General features: G+C 37.1%; 1 protein-coding gene across 7 annotated transcripts in view; it reads left to right on the top strand.

The window, feature by feature from the left end:
• Positions 1-24,799, top strand: part of LOC101275108 (tyrosine-protein kinase JAK2) — a 375,537-nt gene that overhangs the window by 303,271 nt on the left and 47,467 nt on the right. For 6 of the 7 annotated variants that reach the window (XM_049711311.1, XM_049711312.1, XM_049711310.1 and 3 more), the window contains 3 exons: positions 26-149; positions 8,122-8,239; positions 23,601-23,746. In XM_049711311.1, the coding sequence (XP_049567268.1) occupies positions 26-149; positions 8,122-8,239; positions 23,601-23,746 (388 nt within the window). Of the gene's footprint in view, positions 1-25; positions 150-8,121; positions 8,240-23,600; positions 23,747-24,799 lie in introns of those variants that run through there. The other variant, XM_033404373.2, reaches the window with a different exon arrangement.

The raw sequence follows: 24,799 nt of genomic DNA, 5'->3' as shown, positions 1-24,799 counted from the left end.
AATTTTTTTTCTGCTTCTTTCCTAGGAGTCACACCTGTGTATCATAGTATGTTTGCTTTAATGAATGAAACAGAAAGGATCTGGTATCCACCCAACCACGTCTTCCATATAGATGAATCAACCAGGCACAATGTACTCTACAGAGTCAGGTACTTTCTCCAGTAAAGTGACTAATTAACTTAATAGTAAAAGGGCAAAGTGGGAGAAATTACCAACCATATTTTTTAATTGCAAGGTCTTTAATATCAGAGACCAGAACCAATTAGCATCTAATCTTCTCCAGTTAAGACTCTCTTTCCCCACTAGAGAAAGTGTTCATACATGTTCTTTAACTAGAATGCTCTGAGAATAAAGCTGTCCTGGTGAGATGCTACTTTACCACTTAAGATTATAGTTAAATTTTGAACAGGGCAAGAATGGCCTTTACTAGCAAAATCCTAAATGTTTGGAATATTGATAGTTTCCCAGGAAATTTGATGTTTTGTTCAATAATATGTAATCTCACATTTTTTCTTTTTAATAACTTTTTTTTTAAGTTGAAGTGAAGGAAAGATAAGATTTTGCCAATGATTATTTACAACCTCAAATTATAAGTTACTTTATTGGATAATCTTTGGTAATATGTAGTACCAATTTAGAGAAATCCAGAGGTACTTTTCCATTCAAAAGGATGAAACAAAGAAATAAGTTTGATCTCTGGTTCTTACTTATGAAATAGATCCATTCCATACAGAGTCAGTGTTGCATAGTAAAAAAGAAAATGGACTCATTCATGTTTTTAAAAAGAAAAGAAAAGGAGACCGTAATAAGCTAAGACTTAAGAGAGGCATCCTTACCACGACAAAGGATATGTGCAAAAAACATGTGGCAAATAATATTCTTAAATGGTAAAATGTTAGAAGCATTCTCTTTAAAATCAGGAACAAGATGTATAGAAAACAAAGATAGCCGTGATCACTGCTTGTATATAGGATTTTGGTGGAGTTCCTAACCAGTATAGTAAGACAGGAAAAATAAATAAAATATTTCATAATTGAGAACAAAGAAGCAAAAAGTCATTATTTGGGGATGATATGATTGTTAACATAGAAAATATGAACAAATCTACAGGCGTCAATAATAATCATTCAGCAGAAGGCTAGATTTATGTGATCAGTATGTTAAAAAATTAACTATTTCCATACACCACAAACAAACAGAAAGAGGTCACTTAAAATAATGACTAATAACAACAAAAAACATAAGGGACCTAGGATTAAATCTATTCAAGTTATATAAGAGTTATGCAGATTTTAAGACTTTTCAATTTGTGTTATTTAAAGAAGCAGGTAATATGCATATGTTTCACAAGATATCAGTATCTGATTAAGAATATTTTCTTTATCACTTTCTATAATTACTGTACTTTCTGCAATCAGCAAGTAGTATATCTTTTTATTTTAAAATGTTTGTAGAGCAGTGGTCTGCAGTCTTTTTCTGTAAGAAGACAGATAGTAAATATTTTAGGCATTGCAGGCCATACTGTCTCTGTTGTAGTTATTCAACTCTATTATTATAGTGTGAAAGCAACCATAGACAGTAAGTAAATGAATGACCATGACTGTGTTCCAGTAAAACTTTATAAAAATTGGTAGTGGACCAGATTGGGCCTGTGAGCCATAGTTTGCTGACCTCTTCTTAAGAATTAAAAAATATGTCCCGTATCAAATTCATGACTTTCTCGTATTTTTAAACTAAGGGGGCACATATCCATTGCTACCTATAATCAAAAGTTCCAAGGATAGTCTAACCAGAAACTACCCAAAAGGAGATTTTATATAATTAAAAAAAAAATTCCACCTGTCTTTTATTCAGAGGCTATTCTTCATTTCCTCTATTACATATTTATGGGTTATTTCAAAATCAACATAAAAGAGCAACAATTATAAAACTGTGTTGGAGGGCTTATAATGTATAAAGATGTAACTTTTATGACAAATATAGAATAAAGGGAATGGAACAGAGTTTCTGTATTTTATTGAAATTAAGTTGATATGAATAAGAACTAGATTGTTTAAGTTAAAATGTCTGTTGTAATCCTCTGGGAGACTCCTATGAAAATAACTCAAAAATATATAGTAAAAGATAAAACAAGAGACTTAATGTATGTAATACACTAGAAAATATCTATAGCAATAATGGAGGAATATATGAACAAAAAATCGAAAAAAAGCCTAATAGAAGCAAAATGACAGACATAATAAATACTTTATTAACAGTAATTACCTTAAATGTAAACGAATTAAACACTCAGGTCAAAAGGCAGAGATTGGAGGACTGAATTAGAAAAAAACATAAATTACATGCTGTCTATAAGAGGCACACTTTGCATTCAAAAACACAAATAACTTGAAAGCAAAGGGTTGAAAAAGATAAAACAGGCATTCAGTAACTGAAAGAGAGCTGGAGTAGCTGTATTAATATCAGACAAAATTGTCTTTAAGATATATATTGTTGCTAGAGACAGAGGAGGGACATTTTATAATTATCAAGGAGTTAATCTGTTAGGAAACATAATAACATTTGTTTAAAATTGTTATAAGTTGGATCCAACTACAGAGCTCCAAAATAAATGAAGCAGCAATGAAAGAATTAAAGGGAAAACTAGACAATTCAACAATAATAGTTGGAGACTTCAATACGTCACTTTCAGTAATGGACAGAACAACTAGACAGAAGATCAGCAAGGAAATAGAAGACTTGACCAACACTGTAAACCAGCTAGACATACATAAATAGAACACTGCACCCAACCACAGCACAATACACATTCTTTTCAAGTGCATATGGAATATTCTCCAGGATAGATCATATGTTAGTCCACAAAATGAATCTCAATAAATTTACAAAGATTGAAGTCATACAAAGTATGTTCTCTGACCACAGTGGAATTAAATTAGGGATCATTAACAGAAGGAGATCTGGAAAATTCACAAATACATGGTAATTAACAACACATTTCTAAATAACTGAGGGGTCAGAGAAGAAATCACAAAGGAAAATGGAAAATACTTTGATATGACTGAAAATGAAAACGGATCATATCAAAACTTATGGTATGCAGCTAAAACAATGCTTAAAGGAAATTCATAGCTATAAGTGCCTATATTAAAAAAGAAAGAAGTTCTCAAAGCTATTAACATTCCACTTTAACAAAGTAGAAAAAGAAGAATATATTAAATTCAAATCAAGCTGAAGGAAATAATAAAGATCAGAGTAGAAATAAATGAAATAGAGAATAGGAGGACAACAGAGAAAATCAAGAAACCAAAAGCTGGTTCTTTGAAAAGATCAACAATATCAGTAAACCTTTAGCTAGACTGACCAAGATAAAAAGAGAGAAGCTTAAATTATTAAAATCAGGAATAAAAGAGGTAACATTACTGTGACCTTACAGAAATAAAAAGAATTATAAGGAACAACTGTATGCCAACAAACTACATAACCAAATGAAATGGACAAATGTTTAGAAAGACACAAATTGTAGAACTGACAAAGCAAGAAGTAGAATGTCTGAATAGACCTTAACAAGTAAAGAAATGGAATTCAATTAGTAATTTAAAAAAACTTTCCCGGGCTTCCCTGGTGGCGCAGTGGTTGAGAGTCCGCCTGCCGATGCAGGGGACACGGGTTCGTGCCCTGGTCCAGGAGGATCCCACATGCCGCGGGCCCGTGAGCCATGCCTGCTGAGCCTGCACGTCCGGAGCCTGTGCTCCGCAACGGGAGAGGCCACAACAGAGAGGGGCCTGCGTACCTCAAAAAAAAAAAAAAAAAAAACTTTTCCACAAAGGAAAGCCCAGGCCCAAGTGGCTTTACTGGTAATTCTATTAAACTTTTAAGGAAGAGTTGATACTAGTTATTCACAAAAAGTGAAAAGGAGGGAACACTTCCTAATTCATTCTGTGAGTTCACCATTACCCTGATACCAAATCCAGACAGACATCTAAAAGAAAAGAAAGCTACAGACAAATATCCCTTATAAACATAGTTGTAAAAATCATCAAGAAAATACTAGCAAACAAAATTCAGCAATATATAAAAAGGATTAAATATTGACCAGGTGGACTTTACTCCAGGAAATACAAGGTTGCTTTAACATATGAAAATCAATCCATCTATATAATGTACCATATTAGTAGAATAAAGAATCAAATCTTATTATCATCTTAATAGAGACGGAGATAAACATTTGACAAAATCCAACATTCTATTGTGATCAAAATATAAACATAATAAGGATGGAAGGGAACTTAGTCTGATAAAGGGCATCTGTGAAAAACCCAAAGCTAACCTTATGCTTGATAGTGAAAGGCTGAATGCTTTCTTCCAAAGATCAGGAACAAGACACAAATATCTGCTCTCACCACTTCTGTTTAACACTGTACCATAGATTCTAGCCAGGGAAAATAGGCAAGAGAAAGAAATACAGGGCATCTATATTGGAAAAGAAGTGGTAAAACTCTCTGTTCACAGATGATATGATCTAGTATATGAAAAATCCTAAGGAATTAAGAAACTGTTAGAACTAATAAATGAGCTCAGCCCAGTTACAGGATAGAAATACAAAATCAGTTGTATTTCTATATGCTAACAATTAGAGAAGAAATGTGAAATTAAGAAAATACCATTTACCATGGCATAAAAGAATACTTAGGTATAAACCTGACAAAAGAAGTGCACAGTTTGTGTACTGAGAAATATAAAATATTATTGAAAGAAATTAGAGAAACACCTAAATAAATGGAAAGATAATATAGGAAGACTTAATATTGTTAAGATGGCAATGTTCCCATAATTAATCTGTATATTCAATGCAATCTCCACTGAAATTCTAGCTATCTTTATTGCAGAAATTGAAAAATTTGTCATAAAATTCATAAAAAATCAAAGGGACTTGGAATAGCCCAAACAGTCTTGAAAAAGAAGAGTTAGAAGATTCACACTCATTTCAAAACTTCATCCACAACCACAGTAATCAAGACAGTGTGGTGCTGACTTAAGGTTAGATAATAGATTAATGGAGTAAAATTGAAAGTCCAAAAATAATCTCTCATACTATGGTAATAGACTTTAGACAAGGGTGCCAAGACAATTCATGGGGAAAGAATAGTCTTTTCAACAAATGGTGCCGGGACAACTGAATATCCACATGTAAAGTAATGAATTTAGACAACTCACACTGTTTACAAAAAGGTAACCTAAAATGGATCATAGACCTAAATCTAAGAGCTAAAACTGTAAATTCTTAGGAGAAAACAGGATCATGTGTTTGTGTACTTAAATTAGGCAGTGATTTCAATATGGCACCAAAAACCTAAGCAACAAAAGAAAAATAGGTTAATTGGGATTCATCAAAGTATATGTTTGTGCATCAAAGGATACTGACAAGAATGTGAAAAGACAACCTATAGAATGGAAGAAAATGTTTGTAAATTATATATCTGACAGATGTCTTATATCCAGAATATATAAAGAACTCTTACAGTTCAGTACAGTGACAACTAACACAATTAAAATAGGGGCAAAGTTTTGAATAGCCCTTTCTCTAAACAAAACATACAACTGATAAATAAGCATGTGAAAAGATACTCAAAATCTTTATTCATTAGAGAAATGTAAATCAAAACCACAATGGGATACCATTTTACCCACTAGGATGGCAAGCATTAAAAAGATGGACGATAACACATTGTTATAAATTTGTCAAATTAGGGATTTCCCTGGTAGTCCAGTGGTTAAGACTCCATGTTGCCAATGCAGGGGGCACGGGTTCAATCCCTGGTTGAGGAACTAGGATCCCACGTGCTGCGCGATGTGGCCAAAAGATTAAAGAAAAGGAAATTGTCAAATTACCTCTTATTAAGTGGAACATAGGGTGCCAGATGGTGAGCCACATTTCAACAACAGACTACAAGAGGAATTGAAGTAGAAAAAAGTTCATTACTCACAGGTTCTTGAGGAAGTACCCACATGCCTTAAGGGGTCACATGGAGAGGTCAAGGCACAGTGCAGATAGAGAGAGTCAGGACCTGGAGCATGTGCCTTTATTAGGGTTTAAGTGTAGAGTGCCTTGAGGTTCCTGGACTAAGGCCAGACTGGTCAATTCAAAAGAGTTGGGTTTTGGTAAGCCACGTAGGGATCTTATTGAAGAGGTGCATAGGACTAGGCACTGGGAGGCAGGGATGAGTGTTGATCACAGAGGCTGTTGGGGAAGTCGTATAAGGAACTTACATTTGCTTGTGACTCTGCAAGTTGTTCTCTAGGGCATGCGTTTGTGTGGGAGCTAATGTCAGTTTAAGGTCACTACAGGACTCTTGACGAAACAAAATGAATGCTGAGTCAGCAGCACCATAGAGTAACTCAGCTAAACTCTCCACCCAAGTGTTGGCAAGGATGTGACCTATTGGGACACTCATACATTGTTAGAAGTATAAAATAGCGCTGCTTTGAAAGACAGTTTGGCTACTCCTTTAAAAGATAAACATAGAATTATCATATGATTCAGCAGTGCCACCCTAGGTATATATGCAAGAGAAATGAAAACATACTTCCACAGGAAAGAAAACTTGTATATGATTATTCATAGCAACATTATTCACAATAGCAAAAAGATGGAAACAAACCAAATGTCCATGAAGTCATGAATGGTTAAGCAAAATGTGGTATATCCATACAATGGGAATTTAATTGGGCAATAAAAAGAAATGAAGTACCGATACTGCTATAAATGTGGATGATCCTTGAAAACATTATGCTAAGTGAAAGAAGGTAGAAAAAGCCACATATTATATGATTCCATTTATATAAAATATGCAGAATAGACAAATTTATAGAGGTAGACTAGTGGTAACTTAGGGCTGAGGAGTAGATAAAGGTGGCTTGGGTAGGGAATTTCTTTTATGGAAGATAAAGATGTTCTAAAGTTAGGTTGTGGTGATGTCTGTACAGTGCTTTGAATATACTAAAAACATTGAATTGTATACTTTAAATGAGTGAACTTTATGTGAATTTTATCTCAGTAGAGCTGTAAATAAAAAAAGCAATATAGAATTTTTTTGTTTCTCTGAAGGACAAGTTTGTAACCTCCATTTTTTTTAACTGAAGTATAGTCGATTTACAATGTTGTGTTAGTTTCTTGTGTACAGTAAAGTGATTCAGTTATACATATTTATATATATTCTTTTTCATATTCTTTTCCATTATAGCTTATTACAGGATATTGACTATCCCTGTGCTATATAGTAGGACCTTGTTTATCCATTCTATGTATAATAGTTTGCATCTGCTAACCCCAAACTCACAATCCAACCCTCCCCCACTCCCCTTCCCCTTTGGCGACCACAAGTCTTCTCTATGTCTGTGAGTCTGTTTCTGTTTCATAGATAAGTTCATTTGTGTCATATTTTAGATTCCACAGATAAGTGATATCATATGGTATTTCTCTTTCTCTTTCTGACTGGCTTCGCTTAATATGATAATCTCTAGGTCTGTCTGTGTAGCTGCAAAGGGCATTATTTCATTCTTTTTTATGTAATCTCTGTTTCTTTAAAGAAGAAGCAATTATTTGTTTTCACACCAAATTAGCATTTTCACATTCCTCTACTGATGTTCCTAGAATTACATTAAAAATTTTTTTTTGAATTTTATTTTATTTTTTTAATATAGCAGTTTCTTATTAATTATTATTTTATACATATTAGTGTATATATGTCATTCCCAATCTCCCAATTCATCCCACCACTACCACCCCACCCCGCTTTTCCCCCTGGTGTCCATACTAAAATTTTTTTTGTTAATGTTTTATTTCTACATTTCTCTATTTTCTATTATTTGCTTCTATGTTCTGTTCATGGAAGAAGGCAGAATATGGATTTTAAACTTATGTTTCTTGTATTTTCTGGCTGTATTATTACCATGGCTTTACCCATATTTCCTTTTGTCCTCACTTTGTATTTAACACTGTTAGTTGTGTTTTCTGATTATGGGATAATACCTTTTGGTAGATCGGAAGTGGTTATATATATATAGTATGTTTATATTAGAACTGTTAGAGGCTGACTGATTGTTTTAATTGTCTTGTAGATTTTACTTTCCTTACTGGTATTGTAATGGCAGCAACAGAACCTATAGGCATGGAATATCTCGAGGTGCTGAAGCTCCTCTTCTTGATGACTTTGTCATGTCTTACCTTTTTGCTCAGGTATGTACATGTGTTAAACGATAAATATCTGGCCATGTAAATGTATCTCTTAATCAGAAAAATATTCACATATGGGAAAATTGATGTTCTGTCTGCATAGCAGGTGCAGAAAGGTAACAAAATTGAGTCTTTTATCACTAATTTTTAATCCCATGGTTTATGGATAATAGAATCTATCTTATAAAGATTCCTAGAATTGCCCCTTTTGAATTTTCTTTTTATTTTAGTGCTTTAGATCATTTTAAGGATTTCACAAGTTTAGACTGAGTTTTACAATATGATTCATGTAGACCTAAGTGGCTGGAATATAGGACAGTGAAATTTCTTTAGAGAAAAATTTTTTTAAATTCCTAAACAATTTCAGACTTAATTAGTGGGTTGTAAAATGTGAAGAATGTAAGTAATTGCATAAAAAATGAACTACAGTAGTTTGTGTAGCCCCTCATAGGAGGGTGGCTGGTTGTTGATACTTAGTCTGAGAACTGTGTTCCAGTTGTTTATTAATATTGTTAAATTTTTGTGGTGTTTTTGAACATTTTTAAATGCTTTTATCTATTGCCTTGATTAGTGCTTTTGTGTAAAGATACACTCTTGATATCCCCAAGGTATCAGATCAAGGAGTTCTAAATCAGATCTGCTAATATCATGGGAAATAACCTCACAGATCCTCATAGCTCACATTTCTAACATGTGTAGTAGGGCTAGTTCAGTTTGTGAGCAACAAATTGAAAAATATTTCTCTTTTGCAATATGAGAGCAACCAACTTTTTTGTGTGTGAGGGGGTAAAATGTACTTAATAAAATTTACTATTTTAACCATTTTTAAGTGGTCAAATCAGTGGCATTAATTCAGTACCTTCATTTTTTTTTTTTTTCTTTTTTTTTCGGTGCGCGTGCCTCTCACTGTTGTGGCCTCTCCCGTTGTGGAGCACAGGCTCCGGACGCGCAGGCTCAGAGGCCATGGCTCATGGGCCCAGCCGCTCCGTGGCATGTGGGATCTTCCTGGACTGGGGCACGAACCCGTGTCCCCTGCATCAGCAGGTGGACTCTCAGCCACTGCGCCACCAGGGAAGCCCAGTACCTTCATATTGTTCTGCACCCATTACCACCATCCATCTCCAGAACATTTTTCATCTTCCTAAATTGAAACTTTATACCCATTAAAAAATAACTTCTCATTCCCCTCTCCTCCTGACCCCTGGCAGCCACCTTTCTACTTTCTGTCTCTATGAATTTGCTTATTCCAGGTAGCTCATATAAGTGGAATTATACAGTATTTACTCTTTTGCGACTGGCTTATTTCTCTTACCATAATGTCTTCAGGATTCAACCATGTTGTAGCATGTGTCAGAATCTCATTCCTTTTTAGGGCTGAATAATACTCTATTGTATGTACCACATTTTGTTTACCCATTCATCTCTTGTTGGATAGTTGGGTTGCTTCTACCTTTTGGTTCTTATGAATAACACTGCAACGAACATGGGTGTACAGATATCTCTCTGAGATCTTACTTTCAATTCTTTTGGATATCTATCCAGAAGTGGGATTACTAGATGATATGGTAGTTGTATATTTAATTTTTTTGAGGAACTGCCATACTGTTTTCCATAGCAGCAGCACCGTTTTACATTATTACCAGCAGCACCCAGCATTCCACATCTTCACCAACACTTACTTTCTGCTTTTCTGATGATGGCCATTCTGATAGGTGTGAAGTGGTATCTCGTTGTGTTTTTTTTTTTTTTTTTTTTGCGGTACGCAGGCCTCTCACTGTTGTGGCCTCTCCTGTTGCGGAGCACAGGCTCCGGACATGCAGGCTCAGTGGCCATGGCTCATGGGCCCAGCTGCTCCACGGCATGTGGGATCTTCCCGGACCGGGGCACGAACCTGTGTGCCCTGCATCGGCAGGCGGACTCTCAACCACTGTGCCACCAGGGAAGCCCTGCATGTATCTTTTTGAATTATAGTTTTTTCCAGATATATGCCAGGAGTGGGATTGCTGGATCATATGGCAACTCTAATTTTAGTTTTGAGCTACCTCCATACTGTTCTCCATAGTGGCTGCACCAACTTACATTCCCTCCAATAGTGTAGGAGGGTTCCCTTTTCTCCACATCCTCTCCAGCATTTGTTATTCGTAGACTTTTTAATGATAGCTATTCTGACAAGTGTGAGGTGGTATCTCGTAGTTTCGATTTGCATTTCGCTCACAATTAATGATGTGGAACATCTGTTCATGTGCCTGTTGGCTACCTGTATGTCTTCTTTGAAGAAATGTCTATTTATATCTTCTGCCCATTTTTCAATTAGGTTATTTGTTTTGTTGTTATTGAATTGTATGAGCTATTTGTATATTTTGGAAATTAAGCCCTTGTTTGTCACATCATTTGCAGGTATTTTCTCCCATTCTGTAGATTGTCTTTTCATTGTGTTATGGTTTCCTTTGCTATGTAAAAGCTTGTAAGTTTGGACTAGGTCCCAGTTGTTCGGTTTTGCTTTTATTTCTATTGCCTTGGTAAACAGACCATTGGTATGATTTATGTCAGAGAATGTTTTGCCTATGTTCTCTTCTAGGAGTTTTCTGGTATCATGTCTTATATTTAAGTCTTTAAGCCATTTTGAGTTTATTTGTGTATACAGTGTGAGGGTGTCTTCTAATTTCATTGATTTACATGCAGCAGTCCAACTTTCCCAACACCACTTGCTGAAGAGACTTTTTTCCATTGTATATTCTTGTCTCCTTTGTTGAAGATTAATTGACTGTAGGTGTGTGGGTTTATTTCTGGGCTCTATATTCTGTTCCACTGATCCATATGTCTGTTTTTGTACCAGTACCACACTATTTTGATTACTGTAGCTTTTAATATTGTCTGAAGTCTGGGAGGGTTATGCCTCCTGCTTTGCTCTTTTTCCTCAGGATTGCTCTGGCAATTCTGGGTCTTTTATGGTTTCATACAAATTTTAGGATTATTTGGGAATTCCCTGGTGGTCTAGTGGTTAGGACTTGGCACTTTCAATGCTGGGGCCCAGGTTCAGTCCCTGGTCAGGAACTAAGAATCCTGCAGGCTGCACGGCACAGCCAAAACTAAAAAATAAAAATTAGGATTATTAGTTCTGTGAAAAATGTCATGGGTAATTTGAAGGGATTGCATTAAATCTGTAGATTTCTTTGGGTAGTATGGCCATTTTAACAATATTAATTCTTCCAATCCAAGAGCATGGGATATCTTTGTATTTCTTTGAATCATCTTCAGTTTCCTTTATTAATGTTTTATAGTTTTCAGCATATAAGTCTTTCACCTCCTTGATCAGCTTTATTCCTAATTATTTTATTTTCTTGGATGTGGTTTTAAAAGGGATGGTTTTTTAACGTTCCTTTTCTGATATTTCATTTTTAGTGTAAAGAAATGCAACCGTTCTGTATGTTAATCTTTTATTCTGCTACCTTGCTGAATTCGTTTATCAGTTCTAGTAGTTTTTGTGTGGAGTCTTCAGGGTTTTCTGCATCTAGTGTCATGTCACCTGCATATAATGACAGTTTTATGTTTTGAGGTAATTTTTGTATGGTGTAAGGTAAGGGTCCATCTTCATTGTTTTGCATGTGGATATCCAGTTTTTTCAGCACCATTTGTTGAAAAGACTATCCTTTCTCTGCTGAATGGTCTTGTTGCTCTTGTCAAAAACCATTTGAAAACCAACTAACTTTTTACAGCTTCCTTTGTTTCAGTAGTCATTAAGAAAAGAGAGAGGGCTTCCCTGGTGCCTCAGTGGTTGGGAGTCTGCCTGCCGATGCAGGGGACATGGGTTCATGCCCCGGTCCGGGAGGATCCCGCATGCCGCAGAGCGGCTGGGCCCGTGAGCCATGGCCGCTGAGCCTGTGTGTCCGGAGCCTGTGCTCTGCAACAGGAGAGGCCACGGCAGTGAGAGGCCCGTGTACCGCATTAAAAAAAAAAAGAAAGAAAGAAAAGAGACAGGCCTCTGAGAAGAGCGTACTATGAAGTTATGACTTTATACTGCTTTTAGAATTATATTATTTCATCTATTCTGCAGATCTGGTTTATTTTGATGGAATGCTAGTTAAGTTCCATTAATAAGGCAAGTTTTCCTAAACTATTCATTGATCTACTTTACCCTAATATTACTACTATGACATCTCATACTTCTTTTTCTTTTTTTTTTTAACATCTTTATTGGGGTATAATTGCTTTACAATGGTGTGTTAGTTTCTGCTTTATAACAAAGTGAATCAGTTATACATATACATATGTTCCCATATCTCTTCCCTCTTGCGTCTCCCTCCCTCCCACCCTCCCTATCCCACCCCTCCAGGCGGTAACAAAGCACCTAGCAGATCTCCCTGTACCATGCGGCTGCTTCCCACTAGCTATCTACCTTACGTTTGTTAGTGTGTATATGTCCATGACTCTCTCTCGCCCTGTCACAGCTCACCCTTCCCCCTCCCCATATCCTCAAGTCCGTTCTCCAGTAGGTCTGTATCTTTATTCCTGTCTTACCCCTAGGTTCTTCATGACATTTTTTTGTCTTCTTAAATTCCATATATATGTGTTAGCATATGGTATTTGTCTTTTTCTTTCTGACTTACTTCACTTTGTATGACAGACTCTAGGTCTATCCACCTCATTACAAATAGCTCAATTTCATTTCTTTTTATGGCTGAGTAATATTCCATTGTATATATGTGCCACATCTTCTTTATCCACTCATCCGATGATGGGCACTTAGGTTGTTTCCATCTCCGGGCTATTGTAAATAGAGCTGCAGTGAACATTTTGGTATATGACTCTTTTTGAATTTTGGTTTTCTCAGGGTATATGCCAAGTAGTGGGATTGCTGGGTCATATGGTAGTTCTATTTGTAGTTTTTTAAGGAACCTCCATACTGTTCTCCATAGTGGCTGAACCAATTCACATTCCCACCAGCAGTGCAAGAGTGTTTCCTTTTCTCCACACCCTCTCCAGCATTTATTGTTTCTAGATTTTTTGATGATGGCCATTCTGACTGGTGTGAGATGATATCTCATTGTAGTTTTGATTTGCATTTCTCTAATGATTAATGATGTTGAGCATTCTTTCATGTGTTTGTTGGCAGTCTGTATATCTTCTTTGGAGAAATGTCTGTTTAGGTCTTCTGCCCATTTTTGGATTGGGTTGTTTGTTTTTTTGTTATTGAACTGCATGAGCTGCTTGTAAATTTTGGAGATTAATCCTTTGTCAGTTGCTTTATTTGCAAATATTTTCTCCCATTCTGAGGGTTGTCTTTTGGTCTTGTTTATGGTTTCCTTTGCTGTGTAAAAGCTTTGAAGTTTCATTAGGTCCCATTTGTTTATTTTTGTTTTTATTTCCATTACTCTAGGAGGTGGGTCAGAAAGGATCTTGCTGTGATTTATGTCACAGAGTGTTCTGCCTATGTTTTCCTCTAAGAGTTTGATAGTTTCTTGCCTTACATTTAGGTCTTTAATCCATTTTGAGCTTATTTTTGTGTATGGTGTGAGGGAGTGATCTAATCTCATACTTTTACATGTATCTGTCCAGTTTTCCCAGCACCACTTATTGAAGAGGCTGTCCTTTCTCCACTGTATATTCCTGCCACCTTTATCAAAGATAAGGTGTCCATATGTGCATGGGTTTATCTCTGGGCTTTCTATCCTGTTCCATTGATCTATCTTTCTGTTTTTGTGCCAGTAGCATACTGTCTTGATTACTGTAGCTTTGTAGTATAGTCTGAAGTCAGGGAGCCTGATTCCTCCAGCTTCTTTTTTCATCCTCAAGATTGCTTTGGATATTCGGGGTCTTTAGTGTTTCCATACAAATTGCAAAATTTTTTGTTCTAGTTCTGTGAAAAATGCCAGTGGTAGTTTGATAGGGATTGCATTGAATCTATAGATTGCTTTGGGTAGTAGAGTCATTTTCACAATGTTGATTCTTCCAATCCAAGGACATGGTATATCTCTCCATCTATTTGTATCATCTTTAATTTCTTTCATCAGTGTCTAATTTTCTGCATACAGGTCTTTTGTCTCCTTAGGTAGGTTTATTCCTAGATATTTTATTCTTTTTGTTGCAATGGTAAATGGGAGTGTTTTCTTGATTTCTCTTTCAGATTTTTCATCATTAGTATATAGGAATGCCAGAGATTTCTGTGCATTAATTTTGTATCCTGCTACTTTACCAAATTCATTGATTAGCTCTAGTAGTTTTCTGGTAGCATCTTTAGGATTCTCTATGTATAGTATCATGGCATCTGCAAACAGTGACAGCTTTACTTCTTCTTTTCTGATTTGGATTCCTTTTATTTCCTTTTCTTCTCTGATTGCTGTGGCTAAAACTTCCAAAACTATGTTGAATAACAGTGGTGAGAGTGGGCAGCCTTGTCTTGTTCCTGATCTTAGTGGAAATGCTTTCAGTTTTTCACCATTGAGGATGATGTTGGCTGTGGGCTTGTCATAGATGGCCTTTATTATGTTGAGGAAAGTTCCCTCTATGCCTACTTTCTGCAGGGTTTTTATCATAAATGGGTGTTGAATTTTGTCAAAAGCTTTCTCTGCATCTATTGAGATGATCATATGGTTTTTCTCCTTCAATTTGTTACTATGGTTTATCCCATTGAGAGATTTGTGTATATTGAAGAATCCTTGCATTCCTGGAATAAACCCCACTTGATCATGGTATATGATCATTTTAATGTGCTGTTGGATTCTGTTTGCTAGTATTTTGTTGAGGATTTTTGCATCTATGTTCATCAGTGATATTGGCCTATAGTTTTCTTTCTTTGTGTCATCCTTGTCTGGTTTTGGTATCAAGGTGATGGTGGCCTCGTAGAAGGAATTTGGGAGTGTTCCTCCCTCTGCTATATTTTGGAAGAGTTTGAGAAGGATAGGTGTTAGCTCTTCTCTAAATGTTTGATAGAATTCGCCTGTGAAGCCATCTGGTGCTGGGCTTTTGTTTGTTGGAAAATTTTTAATCACAGTTTTAATTTCAGTGCTTGTGATTGATCTGTTCATATTTTCTATTTCTTCCTGATTCAGTCTTGGCAGGTTGTGCATTTCTAAGAATTTGTCCATTTCTTCCAGATTGTCCATTTTATTGGCATAGAGTTGCTTGTAGTAATCTCTCATGATCTTTTGTATTTCTGCAGTGTCAGTTGTTAGTTCTCCTTTTTCATTTCTAATTCTATTGATTTGAGTCTTCTCCCTTTTTTTCTTGATGAGTCTGGCTAGTGGTTTATCTATTTTGTTTATCTTCTCAAAGAACCAGCTTTTAGTTTTATTGATCTTTGCTATTGTTTCCTTCATTTCTTTTTCATTTATTTCTGATATGATTTTTATGATTTCTTTCCTTCTGCTAGCTTTGGGGTTTTTTTCTTCTTCTTTCTCTAATTGCTTGAGGTGCAAGGTAAGGTTGCTTATTCAAGATGTTTCCTGCTTCTTAAGGTGGGCTTTTATTGCTATAAACTTCCCCCTTAGAACTGCTTTTGCTGCATCCCATAGGTTTTGGGTCGTTGTGTCTCCATTGTCATTTGTTTCTAGGTATTTTTTTATTTCCTCTTTGATTTCTTCAGTGATCACTTCATTATTAAGTAGTGTATTGTTTAGCCTCCATGTGTTTGTATTTTTTGCAGATCTTTTCCTGTAATTGATATCTAGTCTCATGGCGTTGTGGTCGGAAAAGTTACTTGATACAATTTCAATTTTCTTAAATTTACCAAGGCTTGATTTGTGACCCAAGATATGATCTATCCTGGAGAATGTTCCATGAGCACTTGAGAAAAATGTATATTCTGTTGTTTTTGGATGGAGTGTCCTATAAATATCAATTAAGTCCGTCTTGTTTAATGTATCATTTAAAGCTTGTGTTTCCTTATTTATTTTCATTTTGGATGATCTGTCCATTGGTGAAACTGGGGTGTTAAAGTCTCCTACTATGAATGTGTTACTGTCGATTTCCCCTTTTATGGCTGTTAGTATTTGCCTTATGTATTGAGGTGCTCCTATGTTGGGTGCATAAATATTTACAATTGTTATATCTTCTTCTTGGATTGATCCCTTGATCATTATGTAGTGTCCTTCTTTGTCTCTTCTAATAGTCCTTATTTTAAAGTCTATTTTGTCTGATAATGAGAATTGCTACTCCAGCTTTCTTTTGGTTTCCATTTGCATGGAATATCTTTTTCCATCCCCTTACTTTCAGTCTGTATGTGTCTCTAGGTCTGAAGTGGGTCTCTTGTAAACAGCATATGTAAGGGTCTTGTTTTTGTATCCATTCAGCCAATCTGTATCTTTTGGTGGGAGCATTTAGTCCATTTACATTTAAGGTAGTTATCGATATGTATGTTCCTATTCCCATTTTCTAAATTGTTTTGGGTTCGTTATTATAGGTCTTTTCCTTCTCTTGTGTTTCTTGTCTAGAGAAGTTCCTTTAGCATTTGTTGTAAAGCTGGTTTGGTGGTGCTGAACTCTCTCAGCTTTTGCTTGTCTGTAAAGGTTTTAATTTCTCCATCAAATCTGAATGAGATCCTTGCTGGGTAGAGTAGTCTTGGTTGCACGTTTTTCTCCTTCATCTCTTCAGTATGTCCTGCCAGTCCCTTCTGGCTTGTAGGGTTTCTGCTGAGAGATCAGCTGTTAACCTTATGGGGATTCCCTTGTGTGTTATTTGTTGTTTTTCCCTTGCTGCTTTTATTGTGCTTTCTTTGTATTTAATTTTTGACAGTTTGATTAATATGTGTCTTGGAGTATTTCTCCTTGGATTTATCCTGTATGGGACTCTCTGTGCTTCCTGGACTTGATTAACTATTTCCTTTCCCATATTAGGGAAGTTTTCAACTATAATCTCTTCAAATATTTTCTCAGTCCCTTTCTTTTTCTCTTCTTCTTCTGGAACCCCTATAATTCGAATGTTGGTGCGTTTAATGTTGTCCCAGTGGTCTCTGAGACTGTCCTCAGTTCTTTTCATTCTTTTTTCTTTATTCTGCTCTGCAGTAGTTATTTCCACTATTTTATCTTCCAGGTCACTTATCCGTTCTTCTGCCTCAATTATTCTGCTATTGATCCCATCTAGAGTACTTTTAATTTCATTTATTGTGTTGTTCATCGTTGCTTGTTTCATCTTTATTTCTTCTAGGTCCTTGTTAACTGTTTCTTGCATTTTGTCCATTCTATTTCCAAGATTTTGGATCATCCTTACTATCATTATTCTGAATTCTTTTTCAGGTAGACTGCCTATTTCCTCTTCATTTGTTAGGTCTGGTGCATTTTTATCTTGCTCCTTCATGTGGTGTTTGTTTTTCTATCTTCTCATTTTGCTTATTTTACTGTGTTTGGGGTTTCCTTTTTGCAGGCTGCAGGTTCGTAGTTCCTGCTGTTTTTGATGTCTGTCTCCAGTGGCTAAGGTTGGTTCAGTGGGTTGTGTAGGCTTCCTGGTGGAGGGAACTAGTGCCTGTGTTGTGGTGGATGAGGCTGGATCTTGTCTCTCTAGTGGGCAGGTTCACGTGTGTTGGTGTGTTTTGGGGTGTCTGTGGCCTTATTATGATTTTAGGCAGCCTGTCTGCTAATGGGTGGGGTTGTGTTCCTGTTTTGCTAGTTGTTTGGCATAGGTTGTCCAGCACTGTAGCTTGCTGGTCGTTGAGTGAAGCTGGGTGCTGGTGTTAAGATGGAGGTCTCTGGTAGATTTTCGCCATTTGATATTATGTGGAGCTGGGAGGTCTCTTGTTGACCAGTGTCCTGAAGTTGGCTCTCCTACCTCAGAGGCAGAGCCCTGACTCCTGGCTGGAGCACCAAGAGCCTTTCATCTACACGGCTCAGAATAAAAGGGAGAAAAAGTAGAGAGAATTAGTAGAAGTATGAAGAAAGAAAGAAGGAAAGGAGGGAAGGAAGGAAGGAAGGAAGGAAGGAGGGAAGAAAGAAAGAAAGAAATAAGTAAAGAAGAAAAGAAGACAAGAAGGAAAGAAAGGAGGGAGGGAGGGAGGAAGGAAGGAGGGAAAGAAGGAAAAACAGAAAGAAGATACAGTAAAATAAAATAAAGTATAATAAAGTTATTGAATTAAATAATTCTTATTTAGAAAAAGAAAAAAAAAGGGACGGATAGAACCTTAGGACAAATGTTGGAAGCAAAGCTATACAGACAAAATCTTACACAGAAGCATACACATACACCCTCACAAAAAGAGGTAAAAGGGACAAAATCATAAATCTTGCTCTCAGAGACCACCTCCTCAATTTGGGATGATTCGTTGTCTAAAGGAGGGAAGGAAGGAAAGAAAGAACGAAGGTAAAGTATAATAAAGTTATTAAAATTAAAATTATTAAGAAAAAAAATTTAAAAAACCATGGACAGATAGAACCCTAGGACAAATGGTGGAAGCAAAACTATACAGACAATAACTCACACAGAAGCATACACATACACATTCACAAAAAGAGGAAAAGGGGAAAAAATCATAGATCTTGCTCTGGAAGCCCACCTCCTCAATTTGGGATGACTCGTTGTCTATTCATGTATTCCACAGATGCAGGGTACATCAAGTTGATTGTGGACCTTTAATCCTCTGTTCCTGAGGCTGCTGGGAGAGATTTCCCTTTCTCTTCTTTGTTCGCACAGCTGGGGGGCTCAGCTTTGGATTTGGCCCTGCCTCTGCATGTAGGTCGCTGGAGGGCGTCTTTTTTTTTGCTCAGACAGGACGGGGTTAAAGGAGCCGCTGATTCGGGGGCTCTGGCGCACTCAGGCCGGGGGGGAGGGAGGGGCACTGCGTGCAGGGTGGGCCTGCGGCGGCAGAGGCCGGCGTGACGTTGCACCAGCCTGAGGCCCGCCGTGCGTTCTCCCGGGGAAGTTGTCCCTGGATCCCGGGAACCTGGCAGTGGCGGGCTGCACAGGCTCCGCGGAAGAGGGGTGTGGATAGTGACCTGTGCTCGCACACAGGCCCCTTGGTGGCGGCAGCAGCAGCCTTAGCGTCTCCCGCCTGTCCCTGGGGTCCGTGCTTTCAGCCGCGGCTCGCGCCCGTCTCTGGGGTCCACGCTTTTACCCGCGGCTCGCGCCCGTCTCTGGGGGTTCGCGCTTTTAGCCGCGGCTCACGCCCGTCTCTGGAGTTCCTTTAAGCAGCGCTCTTAAACCCCTCTCCTCGCGCACCAGGAAACAAAGAGGGAGGAAAAAGTCTCTTGCCTCTTCTGCAGGTGCAGACTTTTCCCCGGACTCCCTCCCGGCTAGCCGTGGTGCACAAACCCCTTCAGGCTATGTTCAAGCCGCCAACCCCAGTCCTCTCCCTGCGCTCAGTCCGAAACCAAAACCCGAGCCTCACCTCGCAGCCCCGCCCGCCCCGGTGGATGAGTAGACAAGCGTCTCGGGCTGGTGAGTGCCGGTCGGCACCGATCCTCTGTGCGGGAATCTCCCCGCTTTGCCCTCCGCACCCGTTGCTGTGCACTCCTCCACGGCTTTAAAGCTCCTCCCTCCGCCTCCCGCAGTCTCCGCCCACGAAGGGGCTTCCTAGTGTGTGGAAACTTTTCCTCTTTCACAGCTCCCTCCCACTGGTGCAGGTGCCGTCCCTATTCTTTTGTCTCTTTTTTTTTTTTCTTTTGCCCTACCCAGGTACGTGGGGAGTTTCTTGCCTTTTGGGAGGTCTGAGGTCTGCCAGCCTTCAGTAGGTGTTCTGTAGGAGTTGTTCCACGTGTAGATGTATTTCTGGTGTATCTGTGGGGAGGAAGGTGATCTCCGCGTCTTACTCTTCCGCCATCTTCAAGGTCCCCCCCTCATACTTCTGATCTAGAAAAATTATGGGTTATTTACAGTTTTGTCTTCCTAGGAGGGATTTTCTTATTTAGGATGGCAAAATAATTTCACAGTAGAATCCTAAATTGTGTCTACTCACTACCACATGCAATTTTCTATTACTTAATGTTTCTATTTCTCTAAATCCATGCCTAGAAAATAAATAAGGTAATAATTAACTTATTCTCAGATTGTATTGATATCAGGTTAGACTTTATGCATATTATAGACTAAATATAGCAGATTTGATCAGTGATATCACCAGATTGTAAGAAAACGTTGACATTATAAAATAACTGAAAAAATAGTTCAGCCACTAAAGTTTTTAAAGCACAGTATAAAAGACAGTATTGTAGAAAGATAGATTTGGAAGCAGTAAGCAAATAAAAGCTAAAAGTGAGATGGTCCTTTTTGGCTGTGTTGGGTCTTCGTTGCTGCACATGGGCTTTCTCTAGTTGTGAGCGGGGGCTACTCCTCATTGCAGTGCACGAGCTTCTTATTGCAGTGGCTTCTCTTGTTGCGGAGCACGGGCTCTAGGCGTGCAGGCTTCAGTAGTTGTGGTTCACAGGTTCTAGAGCGCAGGCACAGTAGTTGTGGCTCACGGGCTTAGTTGCTCCGTGGCATGTGGGATATTCCCGGACCAGGGCTCGAACCCGTGTCCGCTGCATTGGCAGGCATATTCTTAACCATTGAGCCACCAGGGAAGTCCCGAGATGGCCCTTTTAAATTCATTTTTCTACTGAAGATTGTCTTTATATCATCAACTTTGTCTACTCAGCCAATAAATATACTGTTGCCATGTGAGGGACCTTTAATTAATTCATGTATGTTCAGCCAAAAAGTGGATATTTACTTTGTGTTCTTTCTTGGTTCATCTTTGATTCTGTGACTGTAACTGTTTTCTTATTTTTCTGGCTGAATGCAGATAAAATTTCTTGGTTCAAATGTTGTTTTCAGCTACCCATATGAAAAACTACTTTTCTACAGTTTTAATTAAACAAAATTTTTATTGATACATACTGTAGGAAGTAGGAAGGCTGGTTTAAGATAATATGCTTTGGCATTTGGGACTGTATTTCATTTGTAACTTTTCTCTAATGGATATTTGGTTGATTATCTTGTTAGCACTGCTCTCACTAATTTTATCTTTGGGTCATGAGTTCCACAGAATATCCTCATAAACAGAATTTATTATCCTCTGGTCCTACATAGTATATGAAACAAAAGCAAGCTATTAAAAATAATCTACCTAGTCATTACTAATCTGTAGCTCTTTCTTAATCAGAATGACTTACTTACATATTTTCAAATATGTGGTGAAATAAGTATTTGAAATTGAGCAAAAAGAAATCTAACTCCTTCTATGAATTAATTTTGTATTACAAACATTTAGGCCTTTGTTTGGTTAATACTGGTTATTTCATGGTTTGTGTCTTTTAAGTAATATATTGTCTTATACAAAAACGTTTCTAATTTGTTAATAGAAAGTTAAATATATTAAAAAAATTGTTTTATTGGAGTATAGTTGATTTACAATGTTGTGTTAGTTTCAGGTACAGCAAAGTGAATCAGTTATACATATACATATAGCCACTCTTTTTGGATTATTCTCCCATATAGGCCATTACAGAGTATTGAGTAGAGTTCCCTGTGCTACACAGTAGGTCCTTATTAGTTATCTATTTTATATGTAGTAGTGTGTATATGTCATTCCCAGTCTCCCGTATTATCCCTCCCCCACTTAGCCCCTGGTAACTGTAAGTTTGTTTTCTACATGTGTAACTCTATTTCTGTTTTTGTAGATAAGTTCATTTGTACCCTGTTTTTTAGATGCTGCCTATAAGTGATATCATATTATATTAAACAAATATACTTTTAAATGCGTATTTATTTCTTTTAGTAAAATTTTTTTAATTCATGTAAAACTTTAATTTCATGAGATGTTTTCATAGCAAAGAAGGGAGATACCCATATAAAATATAGAAGATCCTTTATTTCTCTTATTTAGTTTAAACCTTGGTTGGTATTTCAGCCAATATTATGGCTTTTACCTTTCTTATAAAGAAAATTGCTATTATTTTTAGAATATTGGTGCTTTTAACCTTCTACCCCTTTCTTTCTCCCCATTACATGTCCAGTCTGATTTTATCCATGTCCCTAAATCATCCAGATCAAAATCTTGGAACTTCTCTTTTCTTCATTCTTTATATATAATTAGGAAGTTAGCAGTTTTTTCAGACTCTTTTACTGTCTTCTGTTCTCTACATCAGATCCTTACTATCTCATATCTGAACCGTTACTGCAGCCTCTTAAAGAGTCTTCTTGAATACTTTAGTTTCTTAAAGCACTTCTGTCATTGCTATTTCTAGCAATGAAACAGGCTTGATGCTTTAAGAAAAGATTCTTTAGAAACTGCTGCTTTGGGAATTCCCTGGTGGCACAGTGGTTAAGAATCTGCCTGCCAATGCAGGGGACACGGGTTCGAGCCCTGGTCCGGGAAGATCCCACATGCCGTGGAGCAGCTAAGCCCATGCGCCACAACTACTGAGCCTGCGCTCTAGAGCCTGCGAGCCACAACTACTGAGCCCGCGAGCCACAACTACTGAAGCCCGCACGCCTAGAGCCCATGCTCCACAACAAGAGAAGCCACCGCAATGAGAAGCCTGTGCACTGCAACAAAGAGTAGCCCCCGCTTACCGCAACTAGAGAAAGCCCGCATGCAGCAACGAAGACCCAACACAGCCAAAAATAAATAAATAAATTTATTAAAAAAAAAAAAAGAAACAGATGCTTTTAAGAAAATGGTTCTGTGTTGCTTCTAGGATCAAGTCATTGAAGGGTACCTGCAGTCTGACCCCAACTTACTTTTCCAGGTTTTAATTCACTCTGTTCCCTTACAGTTGTGTGCCCCAACCAAACTACTTCACATCTCTGAACATGCCTTGTGCTTTCTTTTTGTGTCATTTCTTCTATTTCCTCATCCTCTTTTGTGCTCATCAAAAATGTCTTCATGTTCAAAGAATACATAAAATTTAAAATTTTCTGTGAAACCTTCCCTAATTACCCCTACTGGATATAATCTCAATTTCTTTTATGTTCCTAAGGTATCTGTTGTGTGGTACTTACTATACAGTGTCTGTCATTATAATTTTTTGTTTACTTGTTTCATGTCCCTCCTACATTTTAGTCTCCTTGGAGGCTGTGGCCACATGTTACTAAGGCCAAAACAGTCCTTAGTAGAATGCTTTGAGCATATTTGGAACTCAGTACATATTTAATTAATATCTATTTTAATTTAGGTAATTTTGATGTAGAAGTTATAATTGAAAATATAAACAGTGAATAGATTGATGTCATAAATATATTCTATAATTGGGAACCCAATTTAAATCAGTTTCAATTTGCAAAAGAACTTATACTAAAATTTTATGGCAAAATGTTTCAAAATCAAGGGAGGAGTTTTTGTTCTTTTTAAATGCATATATTCTGGAAATTACGTTATACGTTAAAATACAACAGTAGATTAAACTGTGATAGTGAAACTAATGAGATATTTTCTTCTAAATTTCTTTTCTTTTTACTTTAGTGGAGGCATGATTTTTTGCATGGATGGATAAAAGTACCTGTTACTCATGAAACACAGGAAGAATGTCTTGGGATGGCGGTGTTAGATATGATGAGAATAGCCAAAGAAAAGGATCAGACCCCCCTGGACATCTATAGCTCTGTCAGGTAATTTCCTTATGTAAATCCATATTCATAAATATGAACAGTTACAGTTTTTGTATAAGTTATTTGTGTTTTCTGTGTTTGCCCATACTTTTTTTTGGCGTGGGTTGTTTTTGTTTTTATTGAATGATTCTTTAAATTCTATAGTGCTTTACAATTTTCAGAAGTTCCAAACACATGATTTCATATAATCCCATAATCATTTTTTTCCCTCTACCCCTATAGTATCCCCTCCTCCTTTCCCTCTCCCAACTGGTAACCACTAGTTTGTTCTCCATATCTGTGAGGCTGCTTCTTTTTTGTTTCATTCACTAGTTTGTTGTATTTTTTAGATTCCACATATAAGTGAAACCATACAGTATTTGTCTTTCTCTATCTGACTTATTTCACTTAGCATAATGCCCTCCAAGTCCATCCGTGTTGCTGCAAATGGCAAAATTTCATTCTTTTTCATGGCTGAGTAGTCTTCCATTGTGTGTATGTATGTATGTACGTATGTATATACCACATCTTCTTTATTCATTGACCTGTTAGTGGACACTTACATTGCTTCCATACCTTGGCAATTGTAAATAATGCTGCTGTGAACATTGGGGTGCATGTATCTTTTTGAATTAGTGTTTTTGTTTCTTTTGGCTGTATACCCAGGAGTAGAATTGCTAGGTCCTATGGTAGTTTTAATTGTAATTTTTTGAGAAGCCTCCATACTGTTTTCCACAGTGGCAGCACCAATTTACATTCTCCCTCTCCAACATTTGTTATGCGTTTTTTTTTTTTTTTTTTGGATGATAGCCATTCTGATGGGTGTGAAGTGATATCTCATTGTGGCTTCAATTTGCATTTCCCTGATGATTTGCAATACTGAGCATCTTTTCATGTGCCTGATGGCCATCTGCATTTCCTCTTTGGAAATATGTTTATTCAGTTCTTTTGCCCATTTTTTAATTGGGTTATTTATTTTTTGATGTTGAGTTGTGTGAGCTGTTTATATATGTTGGATGTTAATCTTTCATCAGTCATATCATTTGCAAATATCTTGTCCCATTCAGTAGGTTG

The sequence above is a fragment of the Orcinus orca genome, chromosome 6 (assembly GCF_937001465.1).
Source record: "Orcinus orca chromosome 6, mOrcOrc1.1, whole genome shotgun sequence".
Classification (NCBI taxonomy): Eukaryota; Metazoa; Chordata; class Mammalia; order Artiodactyla; family Delphinidae; genus Orcinus; species Orcinus orca.
The sequence above is the reverse complement of the archived record's forward strand: the minus strand, read 5'-3'. Positions and strand labels throughout refer to the sequence as shown.